At 50.0% G+C, this 13,702-nt stretch overlaps 1 protein-coding gene and 1 long non-coding RNA gene across 4 annotated transcripts; both read right to left on the bottom strand.

Annotated features, from left to right (window-relative positions):
- Positions 1–501: 501 nt before the first annotated feature.
- Positions 502–2,937, bottom strand: LOC120690708 (prohibitin-1, mitochondrial-like). Its single transcript, XM_039973476.1, has 5 exons — positions 2,652–2,937; positions 2,425–2,541; positions 1,488–1,658; positions 1,162–1,374; positions 502–961 (listed from the first exon to the last, which is right to left on the bottom strand). Exons 1-5 carry the CDS (start codon positions 2,820–2,822, stop codon positions 767–769), a joined length of 867 nt encoding a protein of 288 aa, XP_039829410.1. The 5' UTR covers positions 2,823–2,937; the 3' UTR covers positions 502–766.
- Positions 2,938–3,280: 343 nt separating this feature from the next.
- Positions 3,281–11,557, bottom strand: LOC120690710. 3 transcript variants are annotated; one of them, XR_005681876.1, is made up of 4 exons: positions 9,970–11,557; positions 8,270–9,875; positions 4,001–4,103; positions 3,281–3,849 (listed from the first exon to the last, which is right to left on the bottom strand). It is a non-coding gene; the product is annotated as an uncharacterized LOC120690710 (long non-coding RNA). The 3 variants fall into 3 exon arrangements; XR_005681877.1 differs by lacking the exons at positions 3,281–3,849; positions 4,001–4,103 and having other exon boundaries at positions 7,993–9,875; positions 9,970–10,706; positions 11,224–11,557; XR_005681875.1 differs by lacking the exons at positions 3,281–3,849; positions 4,001–4,103 and having other exon boundaries at positions 7,993–9,875.
- Positions 11,558–13,702: the final 2,145 nt, after the last annotated feature.

Genomic DNA, 13,702 nt, shown 5'->3' with positions numbered 1-13,702 from the left:
CATCCGCGCTCTACTGGTGCAAACAAAATGGCAGCAACGATATTCAAGGTGAACTTTTGAACAAGAAATCTGTTCTAATTTCTACGCCCAACAGATTTCGACTTCACTAGATAAGTATGTTGCACAAAGATTCAACTAGAGCCAGGGCTGCGGTGCTTATTGGGATTGCCAAGGAAAGGGTGGAATGCAATAAGCCAATAAATTCTCAACGTGGACGCAAGATGAGTTAACCCTTCGACAGAGCCACAAACTCTGAATAATCTCAAGAGCTTCAGAACCTAAACCAGGGCTGCGGTGCTCTTTTATTATTTGTATAAGTATCATTATTATTGAAAAGCTCCTACATTGAATCCTATTGATATTGCATCTACATTAGCTTTCAATTCATGGTGACGAGCTTGACATCAGCAGCCAGCTCATTGATTCATATCCATATGTCATATGTGGCTTGCACAAAGAAACATACGGTATTACGCAATTGCGCTGAACGCAAAACCCCCATAACCAAGCATACTAACGGAATATATCAATATGTACTAACGGATCATATTCCAGAAACAAAATCATTCCGCACTAAATCTCCCCCAGTGAATCAGTGATTCGCACAGAAAAATGTAGATACAGCCAAAAGTTGCAGTAACAAGGGGCGACTTTGTTCATCTGCAAGTGCATTATGGTTCTGGATCAGATAAACCATCGAGCAAAACTATATAAAAGATACTTCCTCTTAAACTCTTCCACAGTGACTTGGGACTTGATGATCACTTCACTTCTTTTGTTTGCCGCTAACATTCAGCTGCTGGAGTCCAAGCAAAAGGTCATTGGAATCAAGGAACACCCTGTTGTTTGAGCTCGCCATGGTGTGAGAGATCTCCCTTGCAGCTTCAATCTGTCTCAGAGCGAGGAAAGCAGGGTTGTTGGCAATGGCTTGACCAATCAGCTCTGCACTCTTAGCCTCACCCTGTTCAAGTGCAAGTCACAAACAGATTGATTTCAGATTCAGGGTAAAAACTAATGCAACAATACATATTCAACTACAAAGATACAAAGAACACTGTGAAATTGTCAATAGACTTTCCGTGTGAGAACTAATATTAACATCCCAAAGGACATAACGTCAGACCAAGAACATGCTTGCACAGGAAAGGATTAGCTACTAACCTGAGCCCTGATGATCGCACTTCGCTTGTCTTGCTCAGCCTTCTCAACAATGAACTTGGCACGCTCAGCTTCTTGTGCAGCAACCTGTTTCGCTTCAATGGCATGAGTAAACTCTTTCCCAAAGCTGAGGCTTGTGATGGACACATCATCCAGTGCAATATTGAAGTTGTTGGCCCTCTCAGTCAGAATCTTCCTGATCTCCCTGCTTACAGCCTGCATTTAGATGCATCAATTGTTACCATATTCCTAACATGCTGCAATCATAATACGATGTTACCATAACCACCTATTATCTATGGAACATATCCAAATACATGAAATGGCACCTCTCTTTGTGTGATCAGCTGACTGGCATTGTATTGCGCAACCACAGCTTTGAGTGTTTCATGAATGATTGAAGGCAAAACCCTCTCATTGAAGTTTTCCCCAAGGTTCCTGTAAATTTTAGGTAGCTGGTTTGGCATGGGCCGTGTGAGAACACGAAGGCCAATTTTCACCTGTCCAAGATATCAGTTTGTATCAAAATTAAAAAGATAACGGAAAAACAGTGCTGAAATACTTTCTCATTCTGGTAGAAATGCAAAGTAAATTGCAAGCACTTACACATACAGACAACTACCTCACATTGTCAGTTTATTTCTCTTGAAATATAATCAAACATGACCAAACCGTCTTACAATGGTGAAGACAATTGATTATGTAGAACCAAAGCTGGATTGACTTGCAATATTAACAAATATAAAGGGCTTTGAAGAGTTAAAAAAAACTTTAACTATCATGGAGTTTGCAATGGTTATGCACAGAGCTGAAACAACAATCTATATTACACTTACACAATTGTTTACTAAAATCAAAGACATCCACAGAACAAATAACTGCAAAATGAGAAAGGAACCATTCAGCTACTGACATTCTACAGGCTGCATCATTGAAATGTCTAAACTACCAAGGGGCTATGTAAAAAACTGTGATAATAGCAGCTGCTGCAGGTTGCAACAGAATAATGGTTCAAACTGATAATGCAAATTAGCTATTAAATCCACGCACACATCAAGAATCGGCAATCAGTTCAGAACCAGAAAAATATTCCTACAGGCTGCAGCCACATCATTTCAGCTATTGCTACCAGAATTTGGTCCGTTGGTCCCAAAAATAAGTGACTCGGTTCTACTTTAAAAAATAAAAAGTGACTCGGCATGCACATCGAGCAGTGCATTCACAACAAACTGCGCGATAGACACACGAATCGAGAAGGAAATTTACCATCTGGAGATCCCGGCTTCCGGAGGTGCTCTCGACGAGGTTGGGTCGGGCGCGGACGTCGTAGATGATCGGCCTCTCAATCCACGGGATCATCAGGTGAGTTCCTTCGGGGTAAACCTGCGCCGTAAACAAAAGGCAAATCGGAACCCAATCAAAAATCCCATTCACACATCGCATCACCACTGCGCGGCTGTGATCGAGGGGAGGAGGAGGCTAGGCTTGCTCACCTTATCCTTGATGCCCTCGATGCGGTTGAAGACGATGGCGCGGTGGCCGCCCTCCACGTTGTAGAAGCTGTTGAGGACGGCATAGAGCCCCGCGCCGCCAAGCAGCCCCACCTTCAAGAGCGCACTCCCGCCCACCGGCGCGCTCGGCATCTTCGCTCCCTTGAAGCTCATCTCGCCGGAGGAGGTCGGCGGCTGCGGAGGCCGAGGTTTAGCTAGGGTTTTGGGTTGTTGGGGAGCAGATGGTGGAGAGGCGAACAGGACGGAGGTGGAAGACGAAGGCGTGGTGGGGGTGGCGGGGTTAAGTGGTGCGGGCTGGGAGATTACAGCCGTCAGATTTTTGATCGGACGGACGAGACGGGCCCGGGCGCGCTGGGGGGCACGGGTTCTTTCCTCTGCTGCAAGAAAGGATGCGGGCTTGTTTGTCTTGCCGGGCAAGATGGTTCCCCCGAGCGATCACATGGCTGAGATTATCCTTGTTTTCTTGGTAGCAAAGTTGATATCATTACATTTTAGTTTTGTTAAAAACTTAAAATAGATATCATCACACTTTCGCTTGAAAAAACATTAATGGGTTCTTATTCACTCTCCAATCTCAAGACTATCATTTTGAACTGTGTGATCGCAATGCATAACAGGAAACTCTGCATTCAGATGTAATTTAAGTAAAGCAGAACACCAGTAGGCAGTAGTTGACAGCCTCTTTCCTGAATGGTTGCATCATCCAATCTCTCATCGACCAATGTCTCCCTCACGATCCAATTACTACCCCTTTTACCGCACACAATGCTTCACATAACCAAGTCTTGAAGAAAGTTCAAATGAATTTAAGAAAATTTCAAACCAGGGAAGCATGAAAACTAGACAAAAAAAAAACTTCACAAGGCTCCCACAACACTGCGACCGAAATCTCCAAGCCAACTGCACACCACACACACTTCAACCTCACATCCTGGAACAACTATAGTGTATCTCAAGGATCTCGTCCACACAAAGCTCCAAAGAAAGAACGGGAAAGCAGGGAAGGACGGAAGCAAAAGGAGAAGCTAGAGCTTTACAAGCTTCCCTCAGGGAACAAGCAGTGAAAAAAAGAGCAAAAAGACCAGCGGAAACTAGGTCCGCGAAGCCATGAACAAACTCTGCCTCCTCGCGTGCTCCGGGACAAGCCGCTCGACGACTTATGGAGGAAAACCTTTCAGCTCTGTCAGGATTGCAAACAGCTGATCAGTTTAGCTGAGAATAAAATTTGAAGCAGCTAGATTAGTTATGAGTTATTGTTCATTTTTATATTAAAAGGGAGTATGTTCATTTAACGGAACAAAAGATTAACTACTGGCAGATTATATGGTTACCTTGAGATCTGAAGTTGAATAGAGGAGGCAAAGGTCGCCAATTAGGTAGACGAGTGTTAGGATCTCTCAGCTCATCAAAGAAAGGATGCATGCAAGCTTCCAACTGAAGAATTACTCCCAAGTTAGAGACTGAAAGCTCACAACGTATCATGTTAGCAGTTAGTGACAGGAAAATAAAAGTTCATGGGCTTCGGTCCAGTCTTAGGATATTCCAAAAGAGAAGGTACCATCAACATGAAGAACAGCATATACAAGGTATACAATATGATATCCTGCAGCCTAGCCACTAAAAAATGCACATGTGATAGCATCTATACAGGAATAATGTACAAGTCGATTAATTAATTTTCCAATTTCAAACTGCACTTCCCTTGCGCGAGGGCGCACGCCGCCCGCCGTGCTCGCCATGGGCAACTCTCACGCTGTGCCGCTCCGAGGCGGTGCTGCAGCCTGTTCTGGCTCGCCGTCGCGCTCCGATGCGATCCTCCAGTCGCTAGGCGGCGTGGGCAGCGGCTGCGGTGCGGCGTGACTGGCCAGCGCCGTGACGGTGTGACGCGCCGTGACGGTGTGACGCACCGCGAGCCTGTCGGCGCCGCATGCAGCGGCCAAATCCTCGGCTCGTGCGCGGCGGCCGCGTTCCCGCTGGTCCGCCACCTCCACGACAATGTGTGGGAGCGCATGCACCGGTTCGCCTGCTCTGGGTGCTCGTCCTGCTCTGATCTGCCGGCTACAACCCAACGACCTCGCCTCACGGGCGCCGCCCTGGCTCGCCGCCGCCATCACCTTCTTCACCTTCCGATGCGGCGCGTGCCGGTCACAGTCACCAAGGCCCGGCTGCTCCCCTCTCTCCGAGAGAAACGGCTTCGGCATCATCTCCGACGGCGGCGACACGCACGCGGTGCTCGCTGGCGCATCGGGCGACTTCAATCGGGCCCTCATCTCGGACCCACCTACACGCCTCAGGGTCCACTTAGCCGGGCTGCCGTACCTCCTGAACATATACTGCCGGCGACCATGATCGTGACGGGCTCCAGGATATGTGCGTGTTCATGTCGTTACTGACGCAGTCTGGTCTGGTGGAGCTGTAGCTGGTGTGGTGTGGGTGCCAAGGCATCGAGAGGAACTGGCGGTGACGGGGCGGCCGGAGGTAGCGGCGCTGGCCGTGAGGCTCGGAGGTGGTAGATCTCATCTCACGAGCAACTCGGAGGGGAGCAGTGACGTCAACAGAACGCGGGCGGGTCCTCCCTATCGTGGAGATGCTGGTGGCCGTCTCGCTCGCCTCCAATGCAAAGGTTGTACTACGATGCACGCTGCACATTCAAATTGTTGTTGATGTCTCGTGTTCAGAGCAGTGCTTGACTCCCGTAATATTACTAGCCCCGTTTGTTTTCCTAGAATGCTAGAAAATCAACACTTTGACCGTTAATTACGGTATCAAACTAAGTCAGTTTATAAAACTAACTCCAGAATCCATGCGCTTGAAACTCTGAAGAATCTAATGAGGTCTTTAACTGTATAATTAGAGGATGATTACAGTATCACTGTAGCAAATCATCGATTAATTACCGTCATTAGATTCATCGCAAAAGTTGCACCCATTCCTGAAAAAGTTTTACAAATAGACTCCATTCTGGACTTCATGCATGGAAGATTTTTTTTCTCGATTTGCGTGCGCTAAGGAATAGTAGCATGAATAATATTTTTCCCCTTAATTTAAGGGGTGCTGCTGATTTAATTTATAACTGTGAGGCCGTGTTTAGATCTCCTGCCCAAAAAGTTTTAGAAAAGAATATTGGTAATTTAGAGTACTAAATGAAGTCTATTTACAAAACTTTTTGCACGGATGAGTTGTAAATCGCGAGAAGAATGATACTATAGTAACCATCAGCTAATTATGGATTAATCATGGATTAATTATCATTATTAGATTCGTCTCGCGATTTACAACCCATCCGTGCAAAAAATTTTATAAATAGATTTAATTTAGTACTCCATGCATATATTCAAACATTCAATGTGATGTTTTTTGGTGTAAAAATTTTGGATCTAAAAGCCTTGAGTTCACTACTATTTTCCTCTGTCAGCTGAATTGACAGTGACAGCTGACAGCTTGGGTTTCTTGCAGAAAGAAGCTTGGCGCTGCGGATAGCGCCGTCAGGCTGCCCGCACCGGGGGCCGCCCTCCTTGAGGACGCGGATATCGAAAATGGTGCTGCAGTGGCGGGCAAAGACTGTTTTCAACTCTGAACTATCACGATAGTCCGATTTTGACTTTTGAACTACGAAACTGGACATCCTACACCTCGAACCAACGAAACCGTTTGAAAAACAACCTTGCTCAGTCAAATGCGTTTTTGCTACAGTAAAATTTCCGAATTTCTAGAATTTCACACCTCTCTCAATTAAATAATAAAGAAAGTATAGTTAATATTGTCTAAACCTCATGATATTTTTTTGGGAGGTAGATCAAAAGACAAAAAATCTATTTTGGCTAGATGTGCAACAATAGACATAAAGGAATTTGAATTATAAAATTTTTAAAATAGGTAGAATTTAAAATTCCTTGAATTTTTAGGTCAGCTAAACCTATGCTAAAAATGCATTAAAAATATGATAATTCATAATTTTTTATTTAGATTAGTTAGGTATTTTTATTGGCCTAAGTTCTATAGAAAATTCATAAATTAAAATTTGAGGAATCAAATTTGATTCAAATTTGAGCATTGCGAAGGAATTCAAAAACTTTCATAAAAACTTGGGCCAATAAAAAATACCTTATTAAACTAAATAAAAAAATATGAATTATCATATTTTTATTTCATTTTTATCAAAGGTTAAGCTAACCCAAAAATTCAAGAAATTTTGAATTCTACCCATTTTTAAAATTTTAAAATTCAAATTTCATTATGTTTAATGTATCACGTCTAGCCAAAATAAATTTCTTGTCTTTTGATCTACCTCCCAAAAAAGTATCATTATTTTAAGACTATATTAACTATGCTTTCTTTATTATTTAATCGAGAGAGGTGTGAAATTCAGAAATTTTACTGTAGCAAAACCGCCTTTGACTGAGCCAGGATTGTTTTTCAAACGGTTTCGTTAGTTGGAGGTGTAGGATATCCGGTTTCGTAGTTCAAGGGCCAAAATCGGACTATCGTGATAGTTCAGGGTTGAAAAACAGACTTTACCCTGGGCTACGGAAAAACACCCTGTAAAAGTTCAGGAGCGTCCCATTTACGCCATTTCCAGACGGATACAGAGCCTCAGCAATCACATGCTGGCTATGATACGCTGATACTTCGCAAAACTCACGTACCGGTATCGGATACCGTATCGGATACCCGTACTCCACGGATACTTCCGGATACGTATGCCGTAAGTATCGGACTATTTAGGTATTTTCAAATAATAAAAATAAATCGGATACTCGTGGGATACCTGTGGATACTTGTCCGATACCTTCAAACCCTAACAACACCACTCAATCGCTTCGTATAAAGGTCCTCCGTTCAGCTGTGCCACCCTCTCATCCCCACTCGCGCAGCCGCAGGCCCACAGCAGCCTCGCACGGCTCCCTTGCTGTCACCGCCGCTCGGCCACCCGCCCACGCCTCCTCCTGCTCCTTCCCCGCTGCTCATCGCTCCCTTGCCGTCACCGCCGCCCGGCCACCCGCCCGTGCCTCCTCCCGCTCCTTCCCCATCGCTCATCGCTCCCTTGCCGTCACCTCCGCCCGCCCACCCGTCCGTGCCTCCTACTGCTCCAGCGGCTGCGCGGCCTCTCCAGACAGAGGCCCGCATATCTGTTAAAGCACTATTTAGGGTGGTGCTGCGCTGTTGGAGCTCACCGCTGGCGGGCCGCCACGGCCGCCGGAGCGCGCCTCTGGACGGCCCGCGCGGCTGCTAGAGAGGGAGAGGATGAGCCGCGGCCTCCGGAGAGGGAGAGGAGGAGCCGCGGCCGCCGGAGTTGGCCGTTACACAGAGAGAGTGCCGGAGGTTGGGGAAGAAGACGACCGACATCCATTCATGGAATAGACAAACAGGTAAAATAAGGTTGGTTCTTTTTTCCTTTGCCCCTTCCCTTTTCTAATAATTATAGAACAAATGAATATATGAGTTTATGACGCATTATAGTCCCTGGAACTTCTATTTTCTCACATTATAGTTCTTGAAACTTTTATTTAGTTTTATTATATATATATATATATATTGGCGTATCCCTGTATCCTTATTTTTGGAAAAATGGCGTATCAGAGTATCCCCGTATCGCGTACCGGTATCCGTATCCGCGTATCCGGGCAACATAGCATGTTGGCCCACCTCGCCGTTGCTTCTGCGCATGCCCGACGGCTTCCCTCCGCGTGCCAGCCGGTCACCTCCGCCCCGCCGCGCTCCGGCTGGCCACCTCCGCCCTGCCGCGCAGGCCGCGTCGGAGAGGACGTCTCGCCCGCCATGGCAGCCGGGAGGGAGGCCTGCGCACGGAGGGCCGCCTGGGTGGGCGGCGCGGGAGGGAGCTGGGCGGCTCCGGCCGCTCGCGCGCGCGCCCCGGCCACCCCTCTTCGGCCGTCCCAGCCACCCTACTCCGGCCGCGCGGGCCGGCGCGGCCGTCCGCGCCACCGCGCAGGCCGCTGCGTGCAGGACCACCCCGCGCCGCCGCGCGTAGGACCGCCCCGCGCAGGGCCGACGTTGAGCTTGCCGGAGGGAGGGAGGGAGCCTGAGGCGGGGAGGGAGCCTGCTGCCGCAGCCGCCGTGCCGGTGAGCCCAGCCGCCGTCCCGTGGCCCCGCCACCGCCGTCCCGCAGGCCCGCCGGCCCGCCGCCGTGCCGCCGCAGATCTGAGGCCGGCGAGCTCCGAGGCTAGCGAGCCGAGGCCGCCGAGCTCGCGGTCGGTGAGCTCCGAGGCCGTCGTCCCTCGAGCGCGCGCTGCCGTCGTCTCGCGAGCACCGCCGCCGCCGTCCCGCGCGCGCCGCCGCCGCCGTCGTCCTGCGCGAGCTCGCGCCGCTACCGCCGATGCGGAAGCTGTTGACGAGGTCGAGCGAGCGAGGCCGGCCCCGACGCCGGCGCGGAGGCCGGCTGCGGGTACGGCGCTGCGGCGGTCGCGGCAGAGGCGGCGCCTGGAGGAGCCGCGGCCGCTCGACGGCGATGGCGCGGGGTCCTGCGCGCCGGGGAGCGGGCCCATCGGCGGCGGCCTCAGCTCATGGGGCGCCCTGCAGGACACGGGAGGTGGACTGGAACGCGCGAGCAGAGGGCGGCCGGGGAGGAGGAGCAGAGGGTGCCGTCGATGGAGGGAGGCGCCTGGTAGGGAGGCCGGCTTGCTCGATGTCGGAGAGAGGAAGGGAGAGAGGGGTAAAAGAGATTAAAAAAATCTGATATGTGGGGTCTGCTGTTGTTAGTCGGTACAGACGGAGTTACAGATGAATGAGTGCAGCAAAATTGGGAATAGAGAAGAAAATTTTGATGAAAATGACAGAATATTTGTTTTAGATGATGGATATAGACAATGAAGAGTGGGCGGGCACTCGCCACTCGCCAGCGGTTTCCTTGCGGGGTGATGCCACCGCCACGTAGCGGCAGGTCCATGGGCGAAGCTAGAGCTAATAGATAGGGGGTGCCGTGCACAGCTTCATAAAAAATACAGTGCCTCATATGATATACAAATAAATAGTATAACTAATCCATAATTTTTAACATCAAATTCAACTTCCAATAATGTCAATGTCATTTTAGTCTACTGAATACATATGTAAACAGGTAGAGGATAGGGCAACAACACTCACCGGTCACCATCTATAGCAAAATAATTAAATAAACGTGGCATTGATCACTTTAACCAAAAGCCCAAAATGTTGACAAAAGATGTTCCATATAAATATACATCCAACCTAAAGAAAAAAAAACAAATATGTCAATTATTGAGCAAAGAAAATATAGGATTGTGATTGTCCATTAAAAGTTAAAGTATTTGCACTGTATTACCTCTTAGGGTCCGTTTGGATGTCAGTATTGGAGCTCGGTATTGGGAATTGGAATTTGATCTAGTGAATACAAGTTGTTTGGATGTCTACAAAATTTGGAATTGGTATTGGGGACCAATACCGAAGAATTGAACCTGAACTAAAATAGCCCTTCGTGAATGCGGAGCCTCACCCCTCCGTATTGGGATGAATTGGATCGTCGCTTCTCTTCTTCCATCGCAGAACTCCGCCCCGACCACCGCCACCGGAACTCCGCCCCTGACCACTCCCCTGCCTCCTCTCCGGCGAGTCGTGCTCACCTTTCCCTGTCTGCCTCTCCGACCAGCGGGCCGTCCCGCCTCTTCCCCTTCCCTCTTCGACACAGCAAGCTGCGCCACCCCTTCCTTGCCTCTTCTCCGGCTAGTGGGCTGCCGCCCTTCCCCTGCCCTATCTGCGCTGTGAGCAGCCGCGCCCTACCCGTGCCTCCTCTCCGACCAGCGAGCCAAGCCGCCTCTCCCCTGCCCTTTCCGCACGGCGAGCTGTTCCGCCCCTCCCATGCCCACCTCCGCAAGACGAGCGAGGTGCGGAGGGGGACAGCGAGCCGCAGACGCACGACGGAGGATGACAAGGTCCGCCCCAGCCACTTGAGATCTGCCATTGCCATGCTAGAGGAGGAGGATGACTGGGTGAGGGCTGCGCAGAGGAGGATGCTGAGGCCATGGCCATGCTGGGGGTGGAGGAGGATGCCAATTTCAATTTCTGGAGATGCACATCCAAACGAGAATTGATATTAGCTGACTCATTCAATTCCATCTGAAAATTCTATCTACATCCAAACAATAGCTTTGGTATTGAGTCTATTTCAATACCTAGCCTGATTTGGTATTGAAACCAATACAATGTCAAGCTCTCCAATATCAACATCCAAACGGAGCCTTAGAGAGTATATTTCCACCCTTTGCATGGAAACGACGAACCAAAGACTCATTGCTAACTTTTTTTTCATTTCTTCTTTGCATAATTACCTGTAATTTATTCATTTGCATAATCAAAATGGAACTCATAATTTCACTGATACACAATACCGCTAGGTGCCTAGGTTTGAGTTCTGCTATATAACCTAACTCATACCTAATAAAATCAAAATGGAATCACATTTCATAAATCATAAGATATGTTCTTGACTGTACAATAAAAAATTGATTCATTTGCATAATCAACTAATCAAGATGTGAGGGAGAAGGAGCATCACTGCGTGTGTGTTGTACGCCTGTACCTGTGCTCTGTGGACTGTGGACCTGTGGTGGCCTGCACTGCAGGCCTGGTGGGCACGGGACTTGTCGGCGCCTCGGGCCCTCGGCGACGGCTCGCTGGGCGCTGGCCTGGAGACTGGTGTGCGCAGCCGGCGCAGGCGCGCCACCGGCGCGGGCGTGCAGCCGCCCGCGGCGCGAGCGCGCGGCCGGCGGGCGGCGGCGCCTGACGCAGGGCTGATGCTAACGTCCGGCGAGATCCACACGGCGTCCGGTGAGATCGACGATGGCTGCGGCGTCTAGGTCTAGGAGAGAAGAACCAGAGAGGCGGAGAGGGAGGCAAACAGTTGCGCCGCGCGTCTGGCTCTCCCTCATGCGTGGGCGGTGCCGGTGCGCTTAGGGCGCCGTGCTAGGCTTCGGATGGAAGAACCACAGCCCACAGGTGGGCTTCGTTCTTCAGTTTTTGGGCTGATGGGTGAGCTGGGTGCCTTATGTTGGGCTTGGGGGTGCCAATAAGACCGGATTTTGCTACCTCTAAAGAAATTTCGAAAATGGAGAGGGTGCCCGGGCACCCGCGGGCTGTTACTGGGCTTCGCCCCTAGGTCCATCGGCGTCTCTGCGACAGCAGCGGCAGGTCCAGGCCGAAGCAGGCGCGGGTGCAGTTGCAGCAGGCGGTGGCGGACGAGGCCCGCGCGCAGGCGAGGCGGCACGCGCAGATGGAGCTTGGACAGGGCGGTTGGGCGGCGGCCGGGACCTGTCACCAACCGTCCTCGGGGCCGAGCACGACGGGGACCGGATGCGCCTGCTACGGCCGCTGGAGGCAGGGAAGCTGGTCGGCGCCGGAGCCGGTGGCGCGGCCTCCTTCTGCGCGATCTCCTCGAACAGCATGACCTGCTGCATGGACTCCCGGTCGTCCGCCTCCATCCGCGCGCTGAGCTTGCACACCTCCTCGTCCTCTGACCACGGCGCGCCGCCGCAGCAGTCGCTCCCGATCGGGCAGCGCCACCGACACTGGCGCGCAGTCGATGGCGTCGACGGCGTAGAACCCTGTCGCGGGCGCCCAAGTCGTCGTCCGGGAAGCACTCGCCGTCGTACAACGGTACAAGTCGAGGCTGTCGTCGGAGTAGGCACGCGGGAAGGAGGAGGCCACGGCAGTCGCGCCGCGCTCGAGGCGGGTGAGGTGGCTCCTCCTGGAAGACGGCGAGCTCGCCGGCGTTGGGGGCCATCTTCTCGTCGGCGTACCGGCGGAACTCGCGCACCTCCATCGTGGCCCCGCCCTTGTCCCATTGGAGGCGTCGAGCTCCACCTGAGGTCACCGAGCCCGCGGGGCCCACCACACGGCACGGCGGCGGCGTACCGCGTACGGCTCTTCTCGCCGGTTCGGCGTTCAAATTTCGTAATTCCAAAACGCATTTCTTGATTCATTTTTTCCCTTCATTCTTTGGGTCCCCACGCGCGGGTGATGATGAAATTACAGAAGCAGCGAAGGGGGAAAAGGCTGTCTTGGCTGGGGCATCTGGATTTCCATGAAGTGGTGGAGGCGCGGAGCAATTTGACAGCGGTCACGGTTACTGTGAAAACCAAACAAAGGCATGACAGAATGTTCATTGTGATTCTGGCCAAACCCAAATCGGCAAGTTCAAAAACCAAACCCAAATTCAGGTACAGCTAACTCAGCGCTACGAGATTCTGGCCCCCCGACATTACACTTTCTCCAGTTACAAACACAAAAACACTCTGAATTTTGACAAACCGAACCAAGAATAACGAGGTACGCGTGAGAAGCTATCCAAGTCAATAGCCAACAAGCTGTGATCATATATAATTTTTTTTGTACAAAAGGAAAGTAACATATTCTGCTAGTGCCAAGTAGCTCTGTCAAGCATTAACAGAACAGTAACCGAAATATTCTTTGGCATATAAACCTGACATACAGTTTTCGCTATATGACCTGGAAAAGTTCAACAAAGAACTGCCAAAAATGACCATAACGATTATAGCAACATTCGTACTTAAAATGCTCACTAAAACTAAGCCACATAGCTCCAATGAAGCTTGAAACGGTATGTGATCTGGCTATTTGGCTGGTGATCAACCTTATGTTCAGTGAAAAAGAAACCCAATATTCTGACTTCCAAGCTGATTTACCATCAGTATAACATAACATGAACCAAATTAAAGTAAGACTAAATGGAAACTTATAGGATATATAGTCACGGCCATAGCTCATAACACACCAGAGATATGAACACGAGATCCATAACTGATCGTGGTAGCTAACACTTTCATCAATTAAAGCAGCTGCCCGGCAAGATGCCGAAACCAGCAGCCTGAGCTTGATGGATTTTGAATAGGAAACCTTTTGAATATATCCAGGTACTACTACTACCACCTTACTTAGCATGATGGATCCTCTTGGGCAATTTGCTGCTAGCAAAATCTGAAAGTACCATGTAAACAAGTTGCAACCGTCTCTGTAACACCAACAGTGTTAGAAAAGGGTAA

This window comes from Panicum virgatum, chromosome 9N (assembly GCF_016808335.1).
Source record: "Panicum virgatum strain AP13 chromosome 9N, P.virgatum_v5, whole genome shotgun sequence".
In the NCBI taxonomy this organism is placed as follows: domain Eukaryota; kingdom Viridiplantae; phylum Streptophyta; class Magnoliopsida; order Poales; family Poaceae; genus Panicum; species Panicum virgatum.
The sequence above is the reverse complement of the archived record's forward strand: the minus strand, read 5'-3'. Positions and strand labels throughout refer to the sequence as shown.

Coding starts and splice junctions, on each gene's coding strand:
- LOC120690708 (XM_039973476.1), bottom strand. CDS start 2,822: ATGAGCTTCAAGGGAGCGAAGATGCCGAGCGCGCCGGTGGGCGGGAGT. Junction 2,542..2,651: donor TCGAGGGCATCAAGGATAAG/GTGAGCAAGCCT, acceptor TTTACGGCGCAG/GTTTACCCCGAAGGAACTCA. Junction 1,659..2,424: donor GAAGCCGGGATCTCCAGATG/GTAAATTTCCTT, acceptor TATCTTGGACAG/GTGAAAATTGGCCTTCGTGT.